The 18,866-nt window shown below is 55.7% G+C and overlaps 1 protein-coding gene across 10 annotated transcripts in view; it reads left to right on the top strand.

Annotated features, from left to right (window-relative positions):
• Nucleotides 1-18,866, top strand: part of KATNIP (katanin interacting protein) — a 194,258-nt gene that overhangs the window by 135,400 nt on the left and 39,992 nt on the right. For all 10 annotated transcript variants that reach the window (XM_045195338.2, XM_045195336.2, XM_024560330.3 and 7 more), the window contains 2 exons: nt 2,171-2,386; nt 8,470-8,607. In XM_045195338.2, coding sequence (XP_045051273.2) covers nt 2,171-2,386; nt 8,470-8,607 — 354 coding nt within the window. The remainder of the gene's footprint in view (nt 1-2,170; nt 2,387-8,469; nt 8,608-18,866) is intronic.

The following is an 18,866-nucleotide window of genomic DNA, read 5'->3' as shown; positions in this document are numbered from 1 at the left end:
GTGAAAAACAGCCTGGATTGATCGAGTCCCCTTACATCACAGGAGACAGAAAGCTTAAGGCGACCGGATTCACACAGCAGAGAGAAGAAAAACCAGAGCCCTAAAATAAACGCCAGGGGTGGGGCCAGCCAGGGCCAAGCCAGCGCCTCGCCCTGAGTCTCCACGGTGGCAGCCGAGTCCTTGAGCTCCCTCCCCACCGCCAGGCCCAGGCCCAGGTCTCACCCTGTGACCCCTCAGCAGCTGGAGTGGCCCCCATCTCGTGCCCTCTCACCCCAGACCCCACACTCAGGAGCGAAGAGCAGCATCTTCCCCACCCCCCACCCCCGACAGATCTGAGGCTGGGTCACGGACCTGTCACTGAACCACTGCCTCTGGTGGCCCAGGGAACAGGACACAGTGATTCCCTGGGCCAGTCAGGCTCCTCCTGGGGTGAGAAAGGGTTGGTCCTGTACCTCATTGTTGAGCAGAGAGAAGGGGTAGCTTCTACAGAGGAGAAGCAGGTGGTCCTAGTAGGAGAGCAGCAGTGAGTGCCAGGGACCGGGGGCCTCCCAACCAGCGCTCACCTGAGACGCCCTCGGGGGCCTAAATCAAGCAATTCAGAAGCAGGAGTAGGTATGGAGTTGCAACACTGACAAGTTGTGACACTTTCTCAGTTAATAGACCCTTCCGCTTCTCCATGTAGAAACTCCACTGCGGGAGTCTGCACGATGCAGATTGCACTAGGTGTGAGATCCAGTGAGGCAGCTCACCCCCCATCTGGCCCTCCGCTGCAGCCAGCCGCCGCCTGGACGCAGGCCCAGGGCAGCCGGGGGCTTAGCCAGGGCCCTGCATGGCATGGAGGGGAGGAAGCTGTGGGGTCTGTGGGCCAGCTAATAAAAACAAGCCCTGTGTTCCTTCTGGGAGCTATGAGCTGACCTACCTCCCTCCCCATCCCCATCGGGTGGCAATCAAGGCTCCTCCACACGCATGCTGAGAGCCAGAGCACGTGTCTCTGGCTATTAATTAAAAAACTAAGTAGGGAACATTTGCTGTTCATTTGCTCAGCTTCCTGCTCACAGAACCATTGCAGATTTCCAGTGCTAATTAACAGAGGGCATGTGCAAGCAGGGAATGCGTCTTTTTTATGAGTGACCGGTCTGTGCCTGCAACCAGCTCTGTGGTTGGGGCCCAGGGGCCTGAGGAGCCATTCCCCAGCGTGGCCATTTATTGATGGCGTGCATGCAGCCTCTCAGACCTGATAGCCTGCCCAGGAAGGAGGCAGCCATCGAAACCAGTGAGGGAGGGAAACGGGAGGAAATGGGCCCTTGCAGAGTGCACACAGGGCCCGGCCCTGGGACGGGGTCTGCGCTGTGTGCATGTCTCACTTAGTCTCTGTGACTCGATGGTCAGAGGTGGTGCCACCCCATGTTCCTCAACCGGACTACGGGGTGTCAAGTGACCTGTGCAGGGTCTTGTGTTATCTACTGTATCCTTCTGCTGGGCCTGCCATGAAAACACACCTAACAGATTTAGTTTCTCACGTTTCCGGAGGCTGTCAGTCCAAGACTAAGGTGTTGGCAGGCTTGCTCTCTCTCCTCGGCCTGCAGATGGCCGCTGGCTCCTTGTGCCCTTGCGTGGCCTTCTCCCTGTGTGTGCTCGGCCCCGGTGTCTCTTCAGGTGTCCAGATTTCCTCTTACAGGGACAGTGGTCAGAATGGATCAGGGCCCACTCTAATGGCCTCATTTTAGTTCATTAGTTTTAAAGGCCCTATCTCCAAACACACTCACATTTTGGGGCACTGGGGCTAGGGCTTCAGTGTGAAGTTTTCAGAGGGGACACAGTTCAGCCATAACGTGTGCCCGGTCCAGCAGAAGCTGTGACACGCCTACAGGACGTGAACGCTCGGTAGCGGGGAAGAGACATGCATGGCTTTCAGACCGAATCGGATGCCTTTTAAATCTTTTCTGCTACTTGTAAACTTTTGCAGGAAACCTTAAGTGCCAGGGCGCACAGCAGCTGTGTTTCAAATCTTTACAAACACAAGCTCGTGCGACCCTCGCGGTAACCGCAGCGTCGGGTGCTATTCCTGTCCTCACCGAGCACGTGGGGGCCCCAAGGTGCTGCTCAGCGGGGGAGCTGAGTGCATCCTGTCGTGTTTTAATCTTTTGGCATTATGTTTCTCTGCTTTAAGGACAAGCTGGGAATGAGAGCAGAAGAGATGAAGGACGCCATCTATGTGACGATGGAGATCCTGTCCACGTGGGGCCACAGGTCATGGGTGGGCCTCACAGAAATCGAGTTCTTTGACCTGGACAACACGAAGCTTTATGTGTCACCTCATGATGTGGATATTCGTAACACGGACACGCCGGGGGACCTGGGCCTCCTGGTCAACAGGGACTTAGCGGTAAGTGGAGGCGGCACTGGAGCGAGTCTGGGTCTGGTATTCCCATGTGTTATCTCTGCCCATACTTGGTCCGTGACAAAGCTGTGGGTGCGAGGAGGGAGGGAGAGTGCAATCTTCCAGTCGTTCATTTGGGTCAGCTGTGTGGGAGCCTGAGGAAGGGGAGCAGACAGAGGCTCTAAACCGTCCCCCCAAGCTCTTTCCCAGATCCCTGCTCTATGGGTGTTTCTTAGGAGAGGGGTCAAGAAGGAGCCAATTCACCCCCTTTTCTCCATCCTGCAGTTTACCACAGTTATCACCAAACATGGGACCTCAGGCGTCGCTGAGGTCAGCACCCCCACGTTGTAGGTGAAGAGGCGAAGGCTTTGCGAAGGGCCTAGATTTCGCCGAGGTCACACAGTGGGCGGTGGCGGGGCTGAGTGCGCATCTCGCAGCCTGGCCCGGGGCCCACGCTCACCCCCCCTCAGGGTCCTGCTTCCCTAGGGCATGCCGTACACACCCAACAACTGTAGAATATTCCTTTCCTTTAAATATCGAGCAGGGTTAAAAAAAAAAAAAAGCACTGGCATTTTCTCTTCCTGCCACTGCAAGTGGGACACGAGAGACTGTGAGCTGACCTGGGACAGAGCGTCCGGCAGCGCCGTCTTCATGTGCTGTGCCCAGCACCCTTCATCTCCGGGAGGGCCCGAGGGATGGGGCACAGGCTGCCTCTGGGCCACGGAACTGGGTGGGCAAGGGACAGGCCATGCTTCCCAAATTCTCTCCAGATTCAATGCAACCCCATCAAAATTCCAGCTGCCTTTTTTGTGGAAACTGACAAGCTGACCCTAAAATGCATATGAGAACTCAAGGGGCCCAGAGTAGCCAAAACAGCACTGGAGAAGCAGAGCAAAGTTGGAGGGCTCGTACTTTCCAGCTTCAAATCTTACTGCCACGTTACAGGGATCGAGATCGCGTGGTCCCGGCAGAGCGCCGGGCGCAGGCCCGTGGGGTAGTGTGAGACTCGGAGACGGTGCGTGCATCTGCAGTCAGCTGATTCTCTACAGGCGGCTGAGCCCGTTCGCCGAGGTGGGAACAGTTTTTCCAACAAATGGGGTCGGGGCAACTGGATCTCCACATGCGAAAGAATGAGGTTGGGCTGCTGCCTCACACCACGTACAAAAACTGACCCAGTGGACCGATGGCCTTACATATAAGAGCTAAAACTATAAAACTCTTAGAAGAAACATAAGTGTAAATCTTCATAGCCTTGAATTTGTCAGTGGAGTCTGAGGTACGACACCAAAGAATAAGCAACAACACCAAATGGATCAATCAGACGACTTCATCAAAAGTAAAGACATTTTTGCTTCAAAGGATACTATTAAGAAAGTGGAAAGACAACCTATGAAGTGGGAGAAAGTATTTGCAAATTATATATCTGGTGAGCGTCTAGTATCCAGAATATGTTTAGAAAAGAACTGAAACCAAACAATGAAAAGATGACAACCTAATTAAAATGTGACCAAAGGACTCTGAACAGACATTTATCCAAGGGAGACATACTAACAGCCAGCAAGCACATGACAAGATGCTCATCATTGTTCGTCATTAAGAAAATGCAAATCCAAACCGCACACATGCATCACTTCACACTCACTAGGACGGCTCTAGTTTTTTAAAGGAAAACGACAAGTATTGGTGAGCACGTGGAGAAATTAGGCCCTCGTGCCTTGCTGGCGAGAACGTGAAAGTGAGGTATAGCTACTGGACGAAGTAGTTTGGTAGTTCCTCAGCACGTGAACGCAGAGTTGCCGCGCGACCCCTCAATCCCACTCGTAGATACGTGTGCCCAAGAGAACTGAAAACACGTTCCCACAGAAACTTGCACACAGACAGCACAGCAGCACCACCACCGTCGCCGGCAGGCAGAGACGGCGCGGACGGCCACCAGCGGGCCACTGGGCAGAGCAGGCCCGGTCCACGCACACACTGCTGCGCGCTGTTCAGCCGCCAATAGGACTGAGGTTCTGCCCCAATCCACAGCATGGAGGGGCCTTGAAACCTGACGCTCGAGGAAGGAAGCCAGGCCAGAGGGCCATGTGTGTGATTCCGTTCACAGGAATGTCCAGAACAGAGAAACCCATAGAGACAGACAGTAGACTACTGGCCACCGTGGGCTGGGGGGAGACGGGGATGCGGGGAGACCGCAAACGGGTGCAGGGGTCTTCGGGTGATGACACATGCTGGAAAAGGGCAGTGGTGACGGTCGCGCGACCTTGTGAACACCAAAGCCACTGACTGTGTGCTTTAAAATGGTGGTTTCCTGCGTGTGACTTGTATCTCGACTCTTAAAAAAGCACGGAAAAGTCCCGTGTGCCCTTGCCCAGCTTCCCCAATGACGGTGCCGTCGGTGACCATAGTGCGTCAAACCGGGAAACCGACATCGGCGCGATGGGCAGACCCCAGACGCTCACTTCTGCGTGTGCGCGTGACCGGTTCTTTGCGGTTTTATCGCGTGTAGGTTTGTGTAACCACCGCCACCACAGTGACGTGCAGAACGGCTCAACCACCGCACAGGGGCCCCGTGCGGCTCTTTATAGTCCCGTCTCCCCGGCCCGGCCCTAGTATTTGCGACCACCGAGCTGTTCATACACCTTTTGCCAGTTCCACGATGCTGTGCAAGTGGAATCACGAGAGTGTAGGTAGCCTTCCGAGACTGGCGTGTTCACTCAGCACAGTGCCCTTGACACCCACCCAGACTGCTGTTTACTTCACTGCTTTGTTCCTTTTTGGTTGCAGTGGTTTATGACGCTGGGCCTCCTTCTGAAGGTAGTCTGGCAGCTCCCCGAGGGTGCGTGGGTCTGTGTTGGGTTAATGCTGGAAGAGAAGAGCCCCTTTGTTGAGGAGTTAGAAAGTTACCTCCTCAGGGAGGTCTCCCCTGACCACCCACTCGAAAATAGCCCTTCCACGGGCCGTTAATAATTCTCTCTTAGTTTTGTCATCAAATTCTTCCCTGCTTGATTTTTTTCTTGGTGTTTTTACTTGCTTGCCTCCCGCACTACCGCAGAGCCGGGACCCGGTGGGCGCCCCTGCATGTCCTCAGCGCCTGCGGCACGACAGACTCAGGATTTGCCGGGCGCATGCGTAGCAGACCTGCCCATGCCCCCCAGCCCCTCGCCCCCTCACCCCATGCACGCAGTCTGCTCCTCAGACCACCAGCACCGATGTTTCTCTGATGCAGGTGTTTTTCTCTGGCCTCCAGGACCTGCTGTGCCTCCCATGCAGCAGGCACAGACAGGTGGGAAAGGGCAATGGGACAGAGAGGACCCCAGCTCCCTTGTCCTGGTGGAGTGGCCCTGAGGCATTTCCCGTGGTGGCTCCCTGCCAGGTGCAGTGGAGCCCAGGTGCCCACAGGAGTGGCTAGCTTGGTACACTCTTTATGGGCCACCTTTCCGCTCTCCCTTCTCCACACCCCAACTCCTGTTGCCTTTGCTGTCTGAATAAACTCCTTCCACTAGACCCTTTGCCTTGAAGTCTGCTTTTGAGGAATCCAGATTAAGACAAAATGAAGCAATCAGTTAAAAACCTAGGCCCTAGACGGGCAGCTCAGTTGGTTAGAACATCGTCCCGATACACCAAGTTTGCGGGTTCCATCTCAGGTCAGGGCACACATGAGAGTCAACCAATTAATGTGTAAATCAGTAGAACAACAAATTGGTGTTCCCCCCCCCATACCACCTTCCACTTCCCCCCAAAAACCTGAACATAAATTCTTACGCCACTGTTTTGGAAGACCACACCCCTTGCGGTGCCCCGGCCCCCTTCCCGTGACACGGGTGTCACAGCAGACTCGCCCCTAGGGCTGTGGGAGAACAGGGGCAGTGTGAGGCGCCCTGGTCCGCATGCTGCTCTTTCTCACCACCTGCGCTGGGCAGGCCTGGCAGGCGCTCTGCCTGCTGGCCCGGCCCCTGGCGTGCGCCCCGCGAGTCTTGCTTCAGTCCTCTGCAGCTTCCCGTCAGCAGCAGCCTCTCCGAGACTCTGCCTGTGGAGAGGAGACATCAGCAGCTCAGCTGCTAATGAGGCCTCGAGTTCCCCACAGACCCGTGCGCTTTGACTTGAGTGCTACGATCCCACTCAGCCCTCCTGTTACCCCTCCTGCTGACAGGGATGTGAAGGGAAATCAATTGCAGCCTCTCGCCAGTGTCCGAGGGTCAGCCTCCAGTCTCTGCCTTTTCAAGCATCCACAGCGACCCATTTTAGGCCCCAACTCGGGGAAGGAATGAGACTCACCTGCTGGATTTTGAGATGTGATATCTTGACCCCTCACAGCTGCCCAGAGCACTAGAAGTTCTCGCAAGCTTGTGAAACTTGCCAGAATAAGTCAGAACCCCTTGAACTCATTTCTCCCCCTTAACAAAAGCAGCCCCCATCCCTGAAAGACGCTATTTTCACTGGAACAAGCCGCCTTTGTCCTTCCCCGCAGCTGGAGCCTGGGCCTCCATCTCCTGGGGGCCCGCGAAACCCCAGTCAGCCAATCTCCTCCGTCCTTGGCTCTGCCCTCTAGCAGGCATGGCCCTGGTGACAGGGTCTGTTGACACTCTCAAATTCAGGGCAGTGCTCTTACTTAATAAGAGGGATGACTTTAGCCAGTGTCAGAGATGCGGTGGCTGCTCACTGACACACGGGACTTGTAACTGTCCGGCCCCTGAGCAGAGCCCCTCATCTCAGACGCCTGCAGGGTCAGGCAGAGGCAAAGCGAGGGAAGTGCGATGGGGGTAAGTGGTAGGGAGTGGTGGAGACTGGGGCACCAGAGAGCGCCCCCTCCAGACATCAGGGACCCCAAGCTGTCACCTCTGGCTTCTGAGTTTGCCTAGAAGCCAGGAATCCAGCTGGGAGGAGAGAAATTCTCTCCGTCTTTAAGTGTTGGCAGCAAACTTGCCTTTTTTTTTTTTTTTTTTTTTTTTTTTAAGAACGCTCAGGAGCCAAACCAAATAGCTGTGAAGGCCAGATTCGGTTTACAATCTCTCACAGTTTCAATGGGAGGACAGATACTAGGAGGCAAATTTCACTTTTCCATTTATTTTTTCATTCAACCAAGGTTTTTTGGCATTTATCATGTGCCAGGGATTGTGCAAGTGGACCCGAAAATGGGCACTTGTGTGACCCCGAGGGAAGTGCCAACCTCAGGCATTGCGAGGAGCTGCGGATGCACCTGGAGGAGAGGGCGACAGCATTGAGGGAAGGGGTGACAGTGGGGACCACAGCATCTTGGGCTGAACCTCCCAGGGCGAGGACGGGAAGAGTGCTGCACCCAGAGCCCAGGCTGTGAGAGGGCGCAGAGTCCGGGCCAGTGCAGACATGTTCGGGAGCAGCTGGGAGCTTGGGCTAGTCAGGCAGAAGAGGCATCGAAGAGACAGGAGGAGGCAGTGAGAGCTGAGAGAAGTCCCCTGATTTAGCTTTTTCGTCTGCATCCGGAAGCACTCGTGACAAAATTTTGTTGGTGTGAACAAGAATGACGGCAATTGCTCTCTGCCCCTCTGGCCTTGAAATGCTGCCCCTAGTGGCCTGGGCAGCCTGGCTGGCAGGCACACTGGGGTCCAGGGAAGGACAGGGTGGCTCTTGGGGCTCGGTGCCGTGGCCCCATCCTAACAAACGCCTGAGTTAGTTTATATCTTTTTGATTTAAAAATGTGACAAGGTTTAACAAAAGAAAATGAAAAACTCGGTTCCCAGGTTTATCCGATAGGGCAAATGGTGGCTCTTTTCCTGTCCTTCCATCTAGTGCCCCCTCCATGCCCCCCACCCCCCGTCCCGCCCCCAGTGCTTCCCTCAAAGGCGATTTAAACAAAGCCTGCCACATTTTCAATTCAGTCTAGAGGGTGGAGCTGAAGGGCCCCAGTGGCAGCTTTAGGTCAGGGACAAGGTTGGTCCAGATGGAGTGACATTCGAGACCTCCCCCCATTACCCCCGGATCATGTGGAAAGGGGGCCTGGCTGCCTGCCCTCAGCCCTTTCCCGGTTGTCACTAGGGAGACAGGCACTGCTGGCGTGCTCCGGGGAGAGGGAGAAATGTACTGACTGCTTCCCTCTCTTGCTGGTGTTTCAGAGCAAGAAAGACTCCTCCTTGTGGATGTGCCCCTTCCACCCACCGCTCCAGCTCTTTTTTGTTATCCGCAACACGAGACTTCTGCGTGCCTTTGGTCTGGCCAAGATCAAGGTCTGGAATTACTGGACGGCTGATGGCGTGAGTACCAGGCCCTGATTCCTCCCTGGACATTTGACTGATGGAAGCACTTAGTGCTACCTAATAGCCTGACTCCTGAAATTGCGGAACGGGCACCAGGAGACACTGCTGGGTGTGAACGAGTGCCTGCTGGGGATTCCACAGGGCCACTAGCAGCAGAGTCTCCCCTTGAATGTTTGGGAGGTATAATCAGGCCACGCTTTGGAGGAACTGGGAAAATACTAACCGAGGCTCAATTTTAACAGATAAGGAAATAGACACCCAGAGAGGTTATGTGACATGCCCCAAGTCACACAGCCGGTAAGCATCAGGGTGAAAACCTGAACCCCTGCAGTGGGCTTCCAGGCCCACCCACTCACCTAGCACTTCTCCGACTGTGACCCACGGTGCCTGGCTGACACGGACCTCACCAAAACGCAGGCCCTCGTCCAGCGGGCCCGGGCCGGTATGCCAGCACTCCTTGTGTGCGGCCCGCTCCGTGCTGTGCTGCCCTGTGCTGTCAGCGCCCCTCCTTCCTGCCTCCCCCCCGCCCCCCCACCACCACCTGCACCGGCCCTTGTCCTTTCTCTCTTCCCTGCGTGCACATCGTGAGTCTGCACGTGCGTCTGTCGCTCCATCGGCCCTTGTTACTGAGCATGTGACCCGGGGACGCAGGCGTTCATGGCCATTCCTGGGCTCTGATGTAAGACACAGGCCACGCCCGGGGGATGCTCCTTGTCTAAATGCTGGTCGGCAGGTAAACATAGAAGTATAATGCAGTGTGATGAAGACCCCGCAAGAGGTGAACCCAGAGTACCAGGAGTTTCAAACAGAACCCCCCGGACTCAGCTGGGAGCCCAGTGGGTGAGGAGGGACAGGATCCCTCAGTCTATTTTCTTTGCTCTCTTATGATAGACATGGGGATGACAATTGTTCTACTTTCCTTTCCAGTCTGCTATAAGGGAAGTGATAGGACAAGCACTCAGCCTCAATATTGTTAGAGGGATACTAGGGCATGGTGGGGAGTGTGGCAGACTGGCAAACATAGGCCACTTTTAAGCTTCAGCTACTGGTTGCCATGTAGGAATGCCAGCCAGCACTGCTGGCTCTTCTGACCGTTCCCAGGGAGTTAGGAACCTGGGTTTTGCTATGAGCCTTTCTGGTTTGTGAATGACAGTAGCTAATTTAAATTCTTTGCAACTACCATGCAGTTCAAACCCAACTCACCTTTGGGCTGGAGCTGGCCTGCCCTGGGCTGTAACTCCTCGGGCGTGGTGGAGGGGGCCTGCCTTGGGCGGGGAGACGTCAGGGAAGGCACCTGAAGGAGCACAGAGCTGAGCTCTTCACTAACCTCCATGGTAGCTGCACCTTCAGTCCCCGGCCCCTCCCATCTGGCTCAACTCAAAATGCCTGCCAGGCTCGCATTTCTGAAAACCTAGATGGTCACCTTCCCAGGGAGCCCGCCTGACCCTTGCGCAGCTTCTGGACCTCATGAGTACGTCCCACCCCTGCACTGGGGTCGATGCCTGCCCGCCCAACGGCGGCGTGGGCCTCCCGGGAGCAGGGCCCGCCACGTCTCCACCACTGCTCCGCTCGGGGGTGGAAATGCATGGCTGTTGAGTGGAGGAGTGTGTTCCTTCCCCAGGAACGGATAAGCAGTTGTTTTACCCTTTTTGATGTCCGGGTGAGAGACTGAGAGTGTTAGGGTACTCACACAAGGTCCTGAGCAGGTTAGAGGCTGACTGGGGACCTGCCAGGGGAGTCGGGGCTCCTCCCTCCTTGCTGTCCTCCCTCCCTCCTGCCCCGTTCTCCCCGCCGGCAGCCAGCTGCCCCGTAAACAACGATCCTCGAGGCTCAGGGGACCTGGAGCTGACAGGGCTCATTCCCACACTGGCTGCTCAAAAAGCTTTCTCTGATTTCTATTTTTGAGGTTTTAAAAATATCTAAAGTTAAAATTTAAGAGCAGTCCAAGCCGCTGGAATAAGGGAGGGAGTTTCTGTGAGAGTACTAGCCTCCCATTCTCCACGGGTGGGCCTTGGCGTGCCCTTGGCTGGCCCCAGACCCTGAACGCAGCCCCAGCCCTGAGTGGCCACAGTGCACACCGGGCGTCCGGGGCTGTGCCCTCTCATGCCCGAGGCCACCGGGTGCTTCCTGGAAGACAGTCACCAGCACCTTCGGGACTGGGTGGTGAAACAGTGCTGGCTGCCCAGGCCCCCGTCCTGGAGCTTGGCCCTGGCATTGAATATGTATCTCAGGCCAAGAAAAGCAGCTTTTCAGTGCTGGATTACAAAGGAGATAAGCATCATTCCTTTTGGCCCAGGCCTTCTTCTTCTTTGACCTGCACTCAGCCTCCCCCGTGTGCTGAGAATAACGAAGAGGAGCAGGACGTCAGGGTGTTGCTGTGGCTGCCTGGAGGGGCCGCTGGCCCTGGGTGCTCGGGGCTCGAGGCCTCTGCACACGCAGAGCGGAGTGGGGAGGACCGCAGTCCCTGACGGGCACCACGGGGGTCATGCACTCCCACTCATGTGCTGCCAGGATTTTCCGGGGGCAGAAGCACAAACAAACGCAGCTGCAGGTTGGTTTGATTTAATGTTCTCCAGAGAATGCGATTACTGTGTGTTCTAGAGGAGATAACGAGAGACTGTATAGGAAGCACGGCTCAGCCTGGTTGGCACGACTCGTTAATAAGTTTTGTGTATGGGAATCCGAGGAAGAAAAGTTAGAGGTGGGAGCTAATCTGACCACGGCTTGTTCAGAATATGAGAAAAGAAGGTGCTAGAAAATATGCTGGCTTAAATCCTCAGGCTAACTCTTATGGGCGCCGTTCCCCCTCATTAGGTAATTCGGTGAGTGTGAGCTGGCCCAGAGGAGAGGGACTCGAGGGGAAAGTAGGGAGACACGCGGGCTGGGATCCCGACACGCCAGCACACAGACGCCTTCTTGTCACAGCTGTCCTTTATGCCGCTTTATGCCATGCCGCGTGTGCCAGGCAGGCACGCGGCACTCAGGGAGTATTAGATGCATGAACAACCGAACAAGTGTTTCATCTCAGTGACCCCCAGCAATTCTGCAAGGTGGGATTTGCCAGTCATCACCATGGAGATGAAGAACCGGGAGCTGACATGGAGACGTTCCACAGGGCAGAGGCTGGGTCTCTTTGGCTCGCTCTGCTTTGAAATGGCTGCCTGTCTTAAGAAAGATCTGGAACCTTCCTTCTGCTTCATCAAGGAAGGTGCCTGACTGATTCAGGATGTCCGTCTTAGGCTCAGGTGGAGGATGTGATAATAGGTGTGTCGGTGTTTGATACTCCCCAGATTAAATGACTTGCCCAGCTAGTGAGTTGTAAGTGACAGAGCTTGGAAGGGAACTGAGGTCTGTTGGTTTTTCTCTGGTTTTCTCAGCACTGCTTTCCCTGCAGGGCGACATCTGTGGGGAGGAAGGAACCAATAGTCTCCCTTTTATAGTAAATAACAACTCATTCAAAAAAGCGGGCTTCCAGCAGCTCCACACCATCCCTGTTTGCCGTTATAACAACGCACTAGTTACCTGCTACCTGGTGCCACCCGCGGATAAACAGGCATCCCCTCACTACCCTCACCCACAGCATCACCCTCCAGATGCCACCCCCAGCCTGGCATGGCAGTACGCGAGGCAGGACGGACACCCAGGGGCGTATTTTACACACGGAAGTGAGCTCAAGAAGTGGTTTATGAATGAGTGAGCGCGTGTTAGATTTTCCTGTGCATATTTCTGTGCTGTGTCCTGATGTCCAGGCCCGTGCTGCCCGACAGAACTTCCTGTGTTATCAGTAGCGGCACTGCCCCTGCCCTGTCCCACTCGGTAGCCACTAGCCATGGGTGGCTGTTGAGAACTTAAGATGTGCCTAGTGCGACTGAGAAACCGCGTTTCATTTTATTAGGTATTTTAGCTGGGATATAATGAACACATACCATTGCGTTAGTTTTAGGTGTACAGTGCATTGATTTGATATTTGATAGGTGTATACATCGAGAAATAGTTAACATGGAAAGTTCAGTTGACATCCATCACCAAACAGTTAAAAGAACGTTTTTTCTTGAGGTGAGAGTGTTTAAGACCCACTCTCTCCACAAGTTTCAAACGCTGTGCCGTGCGGTATGCTGGGCAGGACGTCCCGGGACTTGCGTATCTTAGAGCTGGGAGCTTGACCTTTGGCCACCTTCCATTTTGCGTGCCCCGCCCCCCTCTGCCACCCTGTGCCCGGCCTCTGGCAACCACCTGAGTTCTCTACCTGTGAGTTCAGTTTTTCTTTAGACTCCACGTATAAGTGAGACTAAGCAGTATTTGCCTTTCTCTGTCCGACTTATTTCACTTAATCATGATGCCATCAAGGTCCATCCTGTTCCTTTTTACGGCTGAGTAATATTCTATATTGTGTATGTGTGTGTGTCTGTGCGTGTATATGTTTATGTAGATACACACACATATATTATGTGTCACATCTTCCGTATCCACTTGTCTGTCACTTAGATTGTTTCCATATTTCGCTACTGTAAGTAATGCTGCAGTGAACATGGGAATGCAGATACCTTTTCAAGATAGTGATTGCATTTTATTTGGATAAATGCTCAGAAGTGGAATTGCCCGCCGCTCCCGGCCTGCACTTCCTTTTGCTGTCTGCAGCAGCAACTCACCCCCACCCTTGAATCCTCCTCCCTTCCCTTCGCCCATCACAGCCAGTCCTCTCTAAGTTTGTTCATTTCCATTGTCAAAACCTGTCTCCTTCCAAACCCAGCTCCTCCTCCTGCTCTGCCTGCTGTCCCTGGTGCAGGACTCACCACTGCAAGCAACAGCCTCCTCGGCCTCCCGCTCCGTTCACTCACCTGCACAGTCCCTCCACCTCATCAGCAGAGGCTTATCGACTGCCCCACACTTGGGTGCTGTCCTTGGACCAGGAATCAGCACGCTGGCTGCTCCATCGAGCTCCCTCCCAGGCAGGAGGCCTGGGGAATCGACAGCAAATCACAGTTCAGGAGGCCATGTGGTGAGGGTGGGTGAGCCGAGTGCCTCGCAGCCGCAGAGTGTCTCAGCAGTGGCCACAGTCCACTGCCAGCAGGTGCTTCTGGGGCATCCTGGGAGAACTGTGATGCAGAGGCTGGGCCCGCCCACCCAGGGCAGCTCACAGATTCCAGCTGCTCACAGGGTGCTTTCAACATTCTTTAAATAATTGCCAACATTTAAATATTGGGAGGCTTTGACAATGGCAATGTGGATGTTTTTACTTTTATTGAGAAACTGGAAGATCTGGCAACACCGGGCCACGTGCACACCTGGGGACCGCAGCGCCGCAGTCCCCACCTCTCCTGTTGTCTCCTCGACACAGGGATGCAGCCGGATGCAGCCGTCCCTACCCCACATCACCTCTCCCATTTGTGATGCTCGCCCGGACGCTGCGTGCCGAGTGTCGGTGACCTCTCTACTCCCGCACCACAGCTCTGGCTCTCGGGCTTTTCCATCCCCGTGGACTGATGCGACTTTTATCTCCCACTGGTCCCCGTAAAACTCGTCACTCCGCTACTTGTTTCCCCTGCTATTCCCTACATGCGGCGTGCCCAGCGGTCTCGTCACACACCCACCTTTGTAAATGTCAAGGTTCTGCTTAAGCCTCTTCACTCACAAGCTCCCGCCCACCACTGTGCTGCCCAGGCCCCTTCTGGTGGTCTCCAGCCACACCTCTTGGCACCGAGTCACATGCCTGTTCCTGAGACTCCAGTGTCCCAAACTGGTCCCCTTAGTGTGGACTTGCTTTCTTCTTTCGTGTCACACACAGGCCAGGACCCGGAATGGGGCCATGCGGTATTTGTTGAATTGGATGAAATTGTAAGAACTGCATGCTGGGGTCTTCGACCAGTTTTAGAGGGGTCTTAACCTAAGGCAGCGAGAGTAATTCTAGGCCCCACCCCGGAGCACACGGGCTTCTTCCTGTGCCTGCCGCCAGCCTGCCCCAGGAACAGAGGGATCGCTGTACCAGGCCGCAGGGAAGCAGGGGCCCCGGGCCAAGCCGGCCCTGAGCAGCCAGGCGTGGCGGGGGCACACGTGCAGGCAGTGGATTGGGCACGACCGTGACCGCGGCTCACGTGTCTTGAGCGCACGCCACTCGCCAGGCAGCACTCGCAGGACTTGACGCACATCAGCTCTCTGGGCACACACGCCCTCCTGCGGGGAGGGTACTGTGGTCAGCTCCGCTCGAGAGACGGAGCCATCAGCTGGTGCTCCCAGCACCACCAGGCGGCCCGGCACTGACCACGCAGGCCTGCTCTCCGCACGCAGACTGTGGTCTCTGTGGAGCGAGGCCCTGCCTGGCGCAGCCCCCGCTCGGCGCCTCAGCACCGGCCCGTGACACCACATGGCCTGGGTGTTCAAGAGAGGCCGGACATGCACACTGTGACGTCAAAGCCCCCAAGTTTTAGATATTACCAACTAGTTGTAAAATTTTTAACTGCTCTTTGGGCCAAACCAGTATATATTCAACTGCTGGGCCATCCGTGACCCGATGTGTCAGGCCCCGCCCACACCTGCTGTCTGTGATGCTGGAGCAGGGGTGTCCCAGGGGCTGGCCCAGCGCCCAGCATGCAGTAGGTTAAATGTACCTTGTTAGGCGTCACAGTACCTCACCATTCAAGTTTCTATGTCACAAAAAATGGTGTCCATTGGTCCTTCTCCCAAGGGACATGCGAAAGGCCACTGAAACAACATTCAAGTTCAGATGCTCTAGGAAAGAGCAAGCTTAGTCCCCAGAGCTAGGCCTCAGTACGGATAGGAACAGGCCTTCTCCTCATCCTGAAGGTCTCCGTGCAGGTGCAGACAGGCTTGGCCATGGGGACGCTCACCAGGCAATCGGTGCAGAGAACAGGTTGCGAGCCCACATCCGAGAGCCCAGAGGAGGGCCCTTGACTCAACATGAGGAAGACGGAGGGGGAGACAGAAAGCCAGGGGCTTCCTGGAGGAGTTGGCCCTCCCAGTCCTGAAGCCTGTGTGGTCCTCTCTGGGCAGCAGCAGCTCACTCCCCAAAGTCCCCATGTCCTGATAAACCTACAATCAGGGCAGGTCCCCTTCCAGTCAGCCCGCCTCCTCAGGCCCCTCCTGCTCTGGAGCCAGCACTTCCGGGCAAAGAGAGCAGTGAAGGGCAGCAGCCTGCTTTCTTCCTGTGTGGTGGGCGCTCCCGTCAGTGACAGAGCTGCCGGAATGCGGGTGCCTGCAGTGTGGCTCCCACAGGCTGTGCGCGAGTGAGGGCGAGCCCACGCTCATGAAGGCTCTGCTTTAATGGACGCTCGCCGGTGTTCGGCATTTAGGCCTCGCCAGTGCTTCGGGGTGTGTCAGCTGTGAGTGCGGCAGGTGCTTGTCTCTGGGGAAAGTGCCCCGTGGGTACAACAGTCCACGCCTCTCTCGGGTTGTTGTCTTGATGGAACCGCGCCCCGCCGACCTTTGCCGAGAGTTCGTGCGCTCACTGGAAGAGGCAGGTCCTTTGACGCCGGGGCCAGGAAGGAATGTAGCTTTGACAAGTCAATTAAACTTCTTAGGTAGAAATACCACCAATACTGTTGTATTAAAATTGCCTTACTGTCCCAACGTGACTGGCTCTGGCCAGCCATAAGGGAGATCAAGTCAGGATGTGGGCTAGGAAAGATGCTTGTGTCACCCCCGTGCTGCTGGGAGTTTGTCCTCGAAGTGTCCTTTTGAAAATCCACTGCAAAAAGACTCTGAAGCATAACAAGAACCCTCATTAAACAAGGAGGAAAACATCAGCACCAAGGCACCAAGAACACAGGAACACAAGTTGGGACGACAGTGGTGGTCGCTGGGAAGTAGGAAGCGAGCTGGTCCTGTAGGAGCAAGAGACATTCCCCCAACTCCATTTCCAAAGACATCCCTTATCCAGAGTTCTACTATGGGGACGCCAAGGGGTGTGGACCCGCCGGAGCCTCCCCCTGGGTTCCCCGTGCCGCACGGGTGCATCTCTGGCTTCTAACCGCGCCCTTGATGTGAGAAGACAGTTATGTCAACTCGTATGCAAACGTGTGGGAAAGAGTCTGGGAGCACACGGCATGTGTGCCCACCCAGGGCCCACAGTGATGGCCTCTGTGGGCCAAGGAGGGAGCCAGGATGGGAGTAGGAGAGAGCTGGTCCACAGGGAATTATTAAAAAGTCTAGTTCCAGAGTTCCATGGGCACAGGGGGTCCTGCCCGTGGCCAGCCAGCCCAGCCCTGGCCAGACCAAGGCTGAGAAGGCTCCAGGTCCAGCTTGACCACAGGGAGGTAACAGGAAGGCCTTGGGCGTGCCAGCCATAGTGGCTCGCCTCATACCAGCTGTGTGACCTCGGGGAAGGCTGAGCCTCAGTTTCTCCATCTGTAAGATGAGCCCTAGTGCCCACCTGTTGAGTTGTTCTGAGGACTGACTGGGGACAGTACAGCCTTTTATTGTTTACAGTTGATGTCCCCAGAGAAGTGCCTACTATTTGCTCCCCTCCCGGGATCCCGCTCTGTAGTCCTCGGGCCAAATCCACTCACAGACGTGGCTCATTGGCCTATAGAACGTGGGAAACTTCACAGAGATGAGCCCTGCCAGGCCGGACACAAGCCTCCCCTCTCCCCATGCTCCATCACTCCCTGTGGTTTCCCCCCCAGCCCATTTCCGTCCCACCTGCCTGGCACCTCTGCCCGAGCCTGCTTCCCTCACTCTGTCCCTTCTCAGTGAGACCCCCTGGAGAGCCGAGAAGCAACGGCTGGAGGTCAGATGATGCTCCAGGCTGTTAATGAAAGGTGGACAAACACATTTTGGGAGCCAGACTCCCCGCTGTGAAAGCCAGGATGTCCACCCACCTCATGGACTGGCTGTGCCGGACCGGAAGGCCTCCCTGCCACCCCACCCCCTCTTTCAGTGAGCGTGTTTCTGTCTTGCCAGGAGTTTCCAGGGCAGTAATTTTGCAGGACTTGTCATTGAAAGCCGCCCGTGCTGTCCTCCTCGAATAGCTGTCTCCTGATGAACTCGAGTCATGCGCCCGCTCTGCGCCTCTGCCGGACAGAGGACACATCCATACAAACATGTAAAAGAGCGCTCGGAGAGCTGGCTTCTCTGACAGGCGGCGGATGGCAGCCTGCCGTCCCCCAGCGGGTGATTGAAGCCGGCCCTGTGGTGGAGCACGGGTTTGACGGGTCTTGTTCTAAATCGCCACAGAAACCCTCGTAGCCAGGACCTGGTGAACTAGAAATTTAGTTAGAGCTGCTCACCGGGCTTTCAGGAAGGCTGACGGTGGACACCTCTGGGGTCTCAGAGTCCATTTCCCAAGAGCAGATCAGAAGCCTAAGCAGATGGAAAGGGGCCTGGGAGTGAGGCCATCAGGGGAGCGTTTCCCCGACGCGGTTGTTCTCAGAACATCGTTAGAGAACAGTGCTGCCCTGGGAGAACAATACCTGTGTTCATTCACTTACGATTCCAAAGTGGTTGTTGAACACCTACTGTGTGCCAGGGACCTGCTGGGCCCCTGGGTGAGATTGGACAAGGGTCCCTGGTGTCGTGGAGCTTAACTTTGAGTGGGGAGACAACAAATAACTGTAAAAGCTGATAAGATCATTTCAGAGACAAGAAAGAAAGAAAACAGGATGATGGAATAGAGAGGGGATGGACGGGGAGGGGCTGCTCTACAGAGAGGGGCAAGGAGATCTCTGTGAGGACAAGAAGGAGCCAACTTGCAGCTGTCTGGGAAGAGCATTCCAGGCAAGCGCTCAGGTCCCGAGGTGGGGCTGAGTTGGCAGGATCAAGGAACAGCAAGCAGACCAGTGTGGGAGTGGAGGGAAGACAGATGGGGTGGTAGGGGCTGAGGTCAGAGAGGTCAGCGGGGGCCAGGGTCAGAGAGGTCAGCAGGGGCCAGGGTCAGAGAGGTCAGCAGGGGCCAGGGCCAGAGGAGATCAGTAGGCCTTATTGGCCACTGAAGGGGGGTGGGATTTGTGTGTAGTACGAAATCACTGGAGGGTTTTAAGCAGGGGGCTGCGGTGACCTGGTAAGTGTTGTTTGTTTTGAAAGACTGGCTGCTGTGTAGAAGATGCAGTGTGTGTACCTGGGGTAGGGAGGCAGTGGCGGTGCAGCAGGCAGAGGGGAAGCGGGGGGCCGGTAGGAGGTCATGGCACCATCTCTTGGAGGGATGACGGTGGCCTGGGTGCAGAGGCTGGGAGAAGAGGTCAGGTTTGGAAGGGTTTCCAAGGTTAGGGCAGTGGGACTTCCGGCAGCCTGGCTATGTGAGTGAG

Source organism: Desmodus rotundus, chromosome 1 (genome assembly GCF_022682495.2).
Source record: "Desmodus rotundus isolate HL8 chromosome 1, HLdesRot8A.1, whole genome shotgun sequence".
NCBI lineage: Eukaryota > Metazoa > Chordata > Mammalia > Chiroptera > Phyllostomidae > Desmodus > Desmodus rotundus.
The sequence above is the reverse complement of the archived record's forward strand: the minus strand, read 5'-3'. Positions and strand labels throughout refer to the sequence as shown.